The 10,290-nt window shown below is 39.2% G+C and overlaps 1 protein-coding gene across 2 annotated transcripts; it reads left to right on the top strand.

Moving 5' to 3' along the window:
- Positions 1–1,143: 1,143 nt before the first annotated feature.
- Positions 1,144–9,228, top strand: cndp1 (carnosine dipeptidase 1). Of its 2 annotated transcripts, XM_042424559.1 has the most exons (11): positions 1,144–1,254; positions 2,280–2,423; positions 3,111–3,273; positions 4,368–4,456; positions 5,163–5,360; positions 5,512–5,596; positions 5,830–5,990; positions 6,088–6,252; positions 6,369–6,510; positions 8,030–8,177; positions 8,784–9,228. In XM_042424559.1, exons 1-11 carry the CDS (start codon positions 1,144–1,146, stop codon positions 8,860–8,862), a joined length of 1,485 nt encoding a protein of 494 aa, XP_042280493.1. In that variant the 3' UTR covers positions 8,863–9,228. The 2 variants fall into 2 exon arrangements, with proteins under 2 accessions (XP_042280493.1, XP_042280494.1); XM_042424560.1 differs by lacking the exons at positions 3,111–3,273; positions 4,368–4,456 and having other exon boundaries at positions 1,191–1,254.
- Positions 9,229–10,290: the final 1,062 nt, after the last annotated feature.

The following is a 10,290-nucleotide window of genomic DNA, read 5'->3' as shown; positions in this document are numbered from 1 at the left end:
CCCCTGTAAGTTTAATTTTCATGTGAGTTCGTCAGATCCTTAGGCTCCTGTCCTGTCTCACGCTGGGACACACAGAAAGAGACAGGAAGTTTTTACCAAGGACAATTTATCCAATGAACATGAAGAGGTGATTGGATTAAATATTTTCAGACAAACCTAGCATAGGGTAATAATCTAATATTGGCTGTGTGTCAACTAGGAATGCTTACAACAAGCTCAACATTAAGTTCAACACAATGGGACACCTGCCTAATATGGAACAAGAAAAGCCACTCTACCTTTGTGTAACTGGGGGTTTGCTTGGAAATTCCAAAACACAAACAACAGGAATGTGTTCATTTCAACATGCTGCTTTTGTTCCTGTTGTACCCCGGTGTGAATTCTTGGAGCAGGATCAATAGATTGAGTGCAATTCTTATGCCTGTCAGCAAGAAAAATTTAATATGTCAGCTGCCTTGGCACTGTGTCAGGAAATGTTTGACTGTGTGACCCCGGGGCTCAGTAGGAGTGTGATATGGAGGGAGGGTATATAAATGTCCAGGCAGCAACACGGGGCCACAGTCCACTGCCTGAGGAGACGGTCACACACAACACCAGCAGAGAGAAGGACAAAAGGTCATCCACTTTGAAAAGATTCCCAGGTGAGTGTGATATACTGGATTCTCTGTTGATGTGTGTTCAATTTTATTTATTGCAATTATTTGGGGGTAGGGAGGGGTGTTTACATCCCATAATTACACACAAATGGTGCTTGCTGATTTTTGACGGCTGTTTCTGATTAGACTAAATATTTTAAATATTACTTTTTTAGACCAAAACTATCATAAGGAATTCAGTATTTCTCTATGAGAATTATATTCTGGCAGAATTTGAAGAATTTTAATTTGAAAGACTTTGAAACAGCATTAAGACTGAAGATATAAATTAACAGTTAAATAAATGAATGAACTAAAAGAGCTGCTGGCTAGTCAAAAATTTTTTAGGTGGTTGGTGTGTGACTGGGGGAATTTGGACTCCTCAGTATTTCTGAAATCTTGGCTGCAGCACTGGGAGTATTCTTAAAATGGAAACCATAAGTAATAGCCTCCTGCAGTATGAAAACCTTTTTCATTAAAACCTGCACAAATCCAACTCTTTCAAAAGATGAATCTTCCGGTGCTGCCCTCCATCTTGCTGGTCATTTCCAGCATCCATGCTTTCCAGTATACGGAGCTGGCGCAGTATGTTGACAGCCATCAAGAGGACTATGTAGAGGTATGATGTTTTTTTTTTTTTCTTTTAGCATCACTTTCAAGTACCCATGCACAGGACATGCTGGAGTCTAGCTTGTTTATTTATTATATTTATGATGTATTTTTGTCAAGCAACTTCAAGTTTTAGCCACTGTGTCTTGTACACATTAATTACACAAAATAAATGAGTAAAGCAAGCTAAAATATAGTAATTATGGTAAACCAATGTGCAGCAGGTACAGGGCTAACTTGTTTTCATGTGCAATGTTTTTCTGTCAGTTTTTTTGTGAAAAAATTACGCTGTTCCTGACACAAAGTTAGATAAAAAAAAAATTAAACAAAATAGGAACTGTGTTATTTGCAACGATAAACAGAACCAGGTCATTACAAGACTTGTAAATACAGTTTATATATATGGTATCAAGAAGATATTATTCAACAATCACATTTGCTGTATTTCAAGATATTGAAGCAGAAGACTTTTCCTAATTGGTCTGACATTTCAGGTTGTTAAAACTTTGTTCCCAGTGCGTAGCAGAAATCAATTCATGTCAGTACTTTTGGACACAAGGTGAAGTTTTTAACTTTCCAGTCTTTAATTCCTCCAACAAAGTTGATAAATTCCTTTAAAAGTTTGCACACATTGTGTGGGTTTTGTGGATTATGGCTATTAGACATTTGGGAAATCTAAACCACTTGGTTATGTGACATAAACAAAGTTGATGCAAAATGGAAATCCTTAAATCCTTAACACTCATTTGTGACTATTTGTAACTGTAGGTTTATTAATATGATTAGTCAACAGTGGTGGGGGAACATAACTCCTAAATGTTCAATGCAAGAGTAATCAATTTTAATATCACTTTCATATTTCCACTGTGCAAGAAAACAAAGGTCTTTATTGTGCCCTACTGCAGCAGTAATGCTTCAGTATGTTTTACAATACAGAAGATGGATTAGACTGAGTTTAATAACAGTGACATTATGTTTTGAATGGTGTGTGTGTGTGTGTGTGTGTGTGTGTGTGTGTGTGTGTGTGTGTGTTAGGCTCTACGGGACTGGATTGCAATCGAAAGCGACTCCAGCAATGTCTTGAAGAGACCGGACTTACACCGCATGATGGAGATGGTGGCTCAGAAACTGAGGCTGATGGGAGGAAACGTAGAGCTGGTGGACATCGGAGAACAAGAAGTCAGTGACAGAGCCGTCTCTCCCAGCCTTTCATAAATGCTGCAATACTGACATATTAGAGCTTTGTATATAATCATCACCCTAATTGGTCAGTAAATATGATGTATTTCAAACAGAGAGGTTGGCTCATCAGGGAGGGTGACAGTGGCAAATGAGCTGCTAACTTCAAAAAGACTGCGGAGCGGTTGGGACGAACTCAGCCTCCTCATTACTGACTGAAACACATCAAAGCTGCTTTCCACACTCATTAAATTTAAAGTGTATTTGAGGTCAAACTAGGGGTCAGCATCCTAAGTTTCTTACCAGTAATTAGGACAAACATTGTGTGAACTGTTATTGCATTTTATTGTCTCAGCGAAAGGTTAAAACAATAGCTGACGACCTTTTGACATCAAACTATATCGAAGTGTATTTCAGAGAGCAGAACTTCTGAAATACACTTCTCTATGCCTGTAAGATTATTGTATGCTGTTACACACTCTGTAGATCATTGATATTTAAAAAATATACACACAGATTGAGATTGTGCAGAGCGTATAGCTAATTTGGCACTGGACTTCGCTGTGCTTTATGGTTTCACAGAAGTTGAGAAACTTTAAAATCCAAATGACAGACAAATAGAAGATACAAAGATATTTAACAGCACAACAGTTCAGACTGATGTTAACTCTCCTTTGGTGTCTGCAGCTTCCTGACGGGCAGATGTTAGCGTTGCCTAAAGTGGTGACAGCTCAGTTTGGCAGTGACCCCAACAAACACACACTGTGTGTCTATGGTCATGTGGACGTCCAGCCAGCAAAGCTAGAGGACGGCTGGGCAACAGATCCCTACAACCTGACTGAAATCAATGGTAACAGCTTTTAATACCTCCAGTATAAGCTTAGTGCTGTACTCAGTGTTGATCACAGCAATGAGGGTTTGACTGGTGTGCTTGAAGGGCCTCTACTGATATTTTGTGCAAATGTTTATCATTATCATGCGAAAAATGGAAATATATAATGTTTCCCTCCAGTTTGATTATTAGCAGAGTTGAAAAGACAGTAAAACCGCCTTTAAACACTCAAGTGATGGTTAAACGGTCAAACTCATCTAAACTATGAAATGTCTAATCCAGCCAGTTGCAGGACCAGATTACACCATTCAGTGGATATATAGTTTACAATAATGCTACTGAACAATTGAGTGAGTGAATAAACGGCGTACAAAAAATGAAATGTCACAGCATGCCTGTCATGCTGTTTATGCTGCAGCCTTGCAGGAACCTCTGCAAAGTCTCTGTCATATCAGGTGAACAGGAGCCCATGATCACATGCACATTTATTGCAGGCAAAAAATGATAAACATGCAGTTACAGTGCAGTCAACTCTGGTTCTTGGTTTCACATTCTGTGCTTAACCCACAGAGGTACACTCGTCTTAAAGGAGCAGTGTGTAAAATTTAGTGGCATCTAGCAGAACAGACTTGGCAGAAATGGAATGTAATATTCATAAGTGTGTTTTAATTAGTGTATAATCCTGTATCCTGCATAGAGAGCATAGAGAGTGGTTCCCCTTCCAGAGAGCCCGCCGTGTTGCACTGCCATGTTTCTGCAGTAGCCCAGAACAGACAAACCAAACACAGGCTCTAGAGAGGGACTTTTGCATTTTTTGTGAGTTTTGCAGCCACAGTAGGTTCTCTTACATGCTTGGAAGGGGAGGGGAGGGGTATTCAGTTGGTTGCAGTCTGCAACCTCACCACTAGATGCCACTAAATCCTACACACTAGTCCTTTAAAACCCACTAGCTGGGTGCATTACATTAGATCCATAGTAACATAACCTCTGCCCTACTCTGATTTATAGACACAGTATAGCAGCCGTACAGTAATTATTTTAAAAAGTGAGTCCACTGTGAAGGCTATATCTGTAAGATAAATATAATTATTCTTGTGTCATTGTGCCTTTAGGGAACCTGTATGGAAGAGGAGCGTCAGACAACAAAGCTCCAGTTTTAGCCTGGATCCATGCTGTGGAGGCTTACCAGAGCCTCAACATGGTGAGAGAATGTCCACAATACCACTGTTATATTGGATATATTTTCATGCCACAGATGAATAAAATCAAGTGTATAAGGGAGTGTAAGGGAAGCAAAACGTAGACCTTAAATTACACCAAAGGACAGATGAGAGCATTTATTTCCGAATCATCTTGGTCTTGAAAATGCTTTAAATATATAGAGGGGAGACATAAAGAGATGCTTCACCCAAAAGATAGCTGCCATTTATTTGAGCAGACTGTTTTAGTTGAGTAAAATACTCTACAGATTTAGCAGGAACAACTGGGTGCCCTCAGGCAAGCGAGAGAGAAGAGCTGAGATTCAGCCAAACTGATTTGCAAAGTCACTGCCGTTTTTGCAAAGTCACTGCAGCAGCCTGTTCCCGCCATCCTCACAGCCACTTTGTCTTGTGAAAAAACAGTTGAATATGCATATCAAAAGGCCTCGGCCAGATGCTGGGTGCATTAAGGGAAATGGAATTATGTTGGTGTTGATAAGACTAGCCTCAGACGCAGCTAATGGCTCATGATTCTTGAGTGCGCAAAGCCTGTTGAAACACCATTACAGTTTCAAAAAGGCATGCTTGTCAGTCCAAAAATATGCTGCTTTTCAGATGAGATTCTCCATCGCAGCTACTCGTTGTCACTGTCTCTTACTGCCAAACAGATCTAATGGAATAGAGCTCTTGTTCTTTCTTGTCCACCAGGAGCTGCCAGTGAATGTAAAGTTTGTCCTGGAGGGCATGGAGGAGACAGGCTCCAACGGCCTGGACGCCATGATCCTGGCTCAGAGAGACACCTTCTTTTCTGATGTGGATTACATCGTCATCTCAGACTGCAGCTGGCTCAGCAGACAGCCTGCCCTCACCTATGGCACCAGGGGCAACTGCTACTTCTTTGCTGAGGTTGTGTATCAGAACACATATGCAACCCCCCCCCCCAAAAAAAAAGAAGAATCAAAAATCAAACAAGTTGTGCCTTAATCTTAACTTATACACACTCAGTGTGCTCTTATAGGCGGTTTCATGTAGATGGTTTCCTCTGGTGTGTTTGCAGGTTGAAGGACCTAAGCAGGACTTACATTCTGGTGTCTATGGAGGTGCTGTGGTAGAACCAATGACTGACATCATTGGCATTCTTGGTGAGTGCATTCTTAGCTAGTTCACTCACTCACTCACTCACTCACTCGCTTATTATTATCATCATCATATCATTTCAGTTTAGTTGCATATTCCTAAACAATTTTGCATTTTATCAAACTACTCCCACATATCTATTATGTACCTGACCCTGCACTGCGACCTCTAGAAAGAGTGACCTGAGGCCCATTAAAAAATAACATTGGTGGCTTGTATCTGTAACTCCTCTCTTCAGACACACTGATCAGCCCCAGCGGTAAGATCCTGATTCCTGGGATCAGGGAAGCAGTGGCTCCCCTCTCTGATGAGGAATGGAAAATGTATCAGGACATCCAGTTTGACCTAGACCACTTCAAGAATGAGATTGGTGTGAGCCAGCTCATGTACAGCAACAAGGTGAGAGTATAATCGTGAAAAGAATCATAATAATGAAATGTAAGGCAAGGTGGATGCAACAAGACAGCTGATTTTCTATCGGTGGTGTTTCCTGTAGGTGGACCTGTTGGCTCACATGTGGCGCTACCCCACTGTCACCATACATGGCATCGAGGGGGCCTTCTCCGACCCCGGCACTAAGACTGTGATCCCTGCTAAGGTTATTGCTAAGTTCTCCATTAGACAAGTCCCCAACATGGACCCTGCTATGGTCAAAAAACAGGTAAAACAGGATGTGAAAGCTCTGCTTTGAAGAAAAAAAATCACCTGTCTTTTATATAAGCTAATAATTTCTTCCTATGGACTGTCTACTCTTATCTTCTTGGTACATTGCTTTAGGTGACAGACTATCTTCACTCAGTGTTTGCCAAGAGGAAGAGTCCAAACAAGCTGAAGGTCACCATGGTGATTGGGGCCAAGCCTTGGCTAGCTGACATTCAGCAACCTCTTTATGAAGCTGGCAAGGCTGCTGTCAAGAGAGGTACAACACATATCATTACCCAGAAACACTCTATACAGAGAGTTGTGTTGTTGTGATCAGTTTAAGAAATTACAAAAATACACAAAATACTCAACCAACACTACTCAACAACTTACATAAACGCATATGCAGTAGTAAAGAAAAAATGCACAAAAATGAGTCATATTGTCGCTGCTGATTAAATGCTCCTGTCAAAATGCACTGTCATTGAGCAATGCTGTTCTTGTCACGTCCTGAAAATTTGACATATTGGCTCAACAAGATTTTCTACAATAATATGTTATTATCTTAGAGTATTTTATGAATATAAATAATATTCATAAGATATAATAAATAATGAATATAAATTTTACTAGCTGCAACCACAACTGTCAGGTAGATTACAATTGTGTTGAATCTCTAGTGTACTATATTTCTCTCTGAAATGTAGTGGAGGCAAAGTAAAGTCTCCCTAGCAGTAGCAGTACCTTTTAGTTCATCCCCACCTCCAAACATTACAAATGTGTGCATATACTGTATGTATGTATATGAGCAGTACTTAAACAATCAGATATGCAAGTCATCCTCATTCTTATTAAATATTATACGCTGTGTCCCACATGATTAGTTGTATGACGCTTGTTGTTCTCCAGTCATGTTTCCACCTGACCTTACACCACCAACATATTTGATATTATCTATATTTTAAGTTATTCTGTCTCCCATATTAAACTTGTAGACAGATGTTTCAATACGAATCAGATGTTTCACTATTAAATAAATCCAAATCAGAAATAGTCCTTTTTTCAATCATCCACCATTACAGTATATTGACTCACCATCATGTGGTTAATGTACAGCTGCTAATGTACCAGAAGGAAATAATGATTTTAACGCCATGCTTTTATTTACTCTTGACTAGACTGTAACATTTTTGCTCAAAGACAGAGAAGTACAGTGTTCTTACTAGAACAAAAGACATTGATCTTCTTGTTTCCGCAATGATTTCAGACTTTACTCTACTGTTTCAAGCCCACATGAAGCTGCATCACTGACCTTTTAACCTCTTGTTAGCCCGTAGCCTTAGATTCTTTGGCAGGTTCCTGGATGTTTTTTAATTTTTTTTTTTTAAACAAGACTTGATTATTTCTCAGCCATGAGGGGTTGCAGATTTTGAATCAATCTGCCTGAGGAGGTTCACTGGCTTAAAACCAAATTTATATGGGGGTGGTTTTATGGTGTTGCTTTTTATTATTGCTTTTGGCCTTTCTTTTATGACTCTTACAATGCTTTTATATTTCTTTTTTTATGCCTTCTGTTGATTTTGCTTTTAATCCTTTGTACTGTGCTTAGCAAGTGTGTTGGAAAAGTACTTGTCTATGGTGTCCAAGCATACACACACACTAGTGTTTTAGGAAATCTTGCCTAAGTGATGTGATACATACAGTGATTCACATGGACATAATACATATGTCCAGCTGTTTTATTCTGAGAGTTCATGTCCATTACTCTCTAAGATAAAATGTCTGCCTTTCTCCAGTTTTCGATAAGGATCCCGATATGATCCGTGAGGGTGGGACCATCCCTATCGCCAGAACCTTCCAGGATGTGACTGGGAAAAGCATCATCATGATGCCCATCGGTGGCTATGACGACGGGCTGCACTCCCAGAATGAGAAAATCAGCAGGTCTGACTCCACTCTTTTGTTTTATTGTTTTCACATGACTTATTCTTTTTATTCCATTTACATGAACAGAAAGCAATGAGAATGGTTCATATTTTCTATTGATGATGTTGGAAAGATTAGAGCAGCACACAAGAGAGAAGCTGGCTTGAAGGATAGAAGCAGAGATAATCCAGCCTCTAACATTTACCACATGTAAAAAAACACACAATTGCAAGATACCAGGATAAAATATAGAGACACCTGACTATTATTTCAGCAGGAAAGCTGTGAGTATTAAAATGAAAAGCCTCACTTGATTTCACACATCTCATGACCAATTTGACTGTCGAGAGTAAAGGACACAGCAGACAGCTAAAACTAACAAAAACAAGGCTGTACAAGGTTATTGTGTTTGCTCTTTGGATTATCAGGTGAAAGCTACCATTTACTAGCTGCAGACAGCAGCAGAGGACCAGGGACTAGATTTATTTTCCACGTACTTACTTCCAAATAAAAGTGATAATGTGCCCATCTGTTGCTATGAACAATTCATACTGACATTTAAACAATTGACAGTGTGAGTGTTAACCTCACATTCATGTCTTTCTTCTTCTTTTTCTCTCCTAGGTACAATTACATTGAGGGAACCAAGTTATTCATCGCCTACCTGAATGAAGTGGCTCAGATTAAGAAGAGCAGTGTGTGATTTTTCGTGGCATTATTACATGACCTTCTCAATCATTCCAGCTGCAATGAGCTCTTGCTGACACAAGCCAAGTTTTGTATTTTCTGTGTCTTTATCTCTGTCACATCCATTGTCCTCTTCTCTTTATTTATCAGCATCTCACCTCCTTTCCTCTCTGTCTCTCTGGCCCTGCGGTGTCTGTTTTATTCAAGTATTTTAAAACAAAACCTATATTGTAACACATGAATGTACTTAAAAAGAGAAGCAATGAAAATGGAATTTCTATCTATCTATCTATCTATCTATCTATCTATCTATCTATCTATCTATCTATCTATCTATCATTTTTGACATGGTGAGAGATATATTACTACTACTTCTGATTGGTCGAAGTGTCTGGAGTTGGCTCAATTTGCTGTTTCAATCACTGTCTTTGAATATGTGGCATTTGTTTATGGTCCATATATCAGACAGTACTGTGCTGTGTCTTTGTGTGAGTGTGTCATGTAGTAAAATCCTTACAACGCAACAATGTGTGGACTCTTTTTATTATGTGAGAAAGTATGTGAAAGTTCTTTAGGGAGTATTAATAAGGAGACAAAGACACACAGATGTTTTCGCAGTCGTGACATTTATTTGACTATTCAAACACTCAGACTTATTTCAGAGCCAAAACTGAAAGTCTAGATGGACAGTGGCTGTACAGACAGACGTGCTTCTGCCAGCAGATGCCGTATGTATGGACAGAATCCAGCCATTGTCTGATGTTAGAGCACTTACACCCCAGACAAAGTCCCATTCAGACAAATATGTCTATTCTTTGCTTTCCCATGCATCCAACAGTGGACTGTATTCAAGGTGAATGTTTCAATAAGAAAGTCATTCAGTCTCATATTTGGCCTTAAAACTGCATGTTTCTTCAAATCAGTAAAATGTCTACACTTTTAGTGAGATAATCCCACATGCTCCCACTTCAGCTCATTTTGTATGTTTCATGAATTTTCTAGAAACAAGTGCCAGTACCTTTAAATAATCAGAATAAGGTGGTACTAGTTTTAGTTGTAGAAAATCCTGAAAATAACTCACTTAATGTTGGCAAATAGGTCCGCGTACACTTCGTCCAAAGCTGTGTTCAACTTGTTTGATAACAGGATAAACAAATTGTTTTGTTTTTTCGTTTTTCATGTGAATTAATAAAACAGAAATCTATGTGCTTTTCCCATTTTTGTCTTCAAATTGGCAATAGGAATACAAATTAAACCAAAAGCAGAAAACAACTTGTTTTTTTATCTCTATATCTACATTATCTGCCTCTACTACATATGAAATGGATGGATGAATGGATAGATAGATAGAAACAAAAGGTTAAATGTTAATTTCACACGCCAGAATTAAATCCCCCAATGCTCCTTTCAGTACCTTGGATAGCATCACTCGGCCAGATGTGCC

The sequence above is a fragment of the Thunnus maccoyii genome, chromosome 10, assembly GCF_910596095.1.
Source record: "Thunnus maccoyii chromosome 10, fThuMac1.1, whole genome shotgun sequence".
NCBI lineage: Eukaryota > Metazoa > Chordata > Actinopteri > Scombriformes > Scombridae > Thunnus > Thunnus maccoyii.
This window is presented reverse-complemented; position numbering and strand designations above follow the sequence as displayed.

Coding starts and splice junctions, on each gene's coding strand:
- cndp1 (XM_042424559.1), top strand. CDS start 1,144: ATGAATCTTCCGGTGCTGCCCTCCATCTTGCTGGTCATTTCCAGCATC. Junction 3,274..4,367: donor CAACCTGACTGAAATCAATG/GTAACAGCTTTT, acceptor TTGTGCCTTTAG/GGAACCTGTATGGAAGAGGA. Junction 6,511..8,029: donor CAAGGCTGCTGTCAAGAGAG/GTACAACACATA, acceptor GCCTTTCTCCAG/TTTTCGATAAGGATCCCGAT.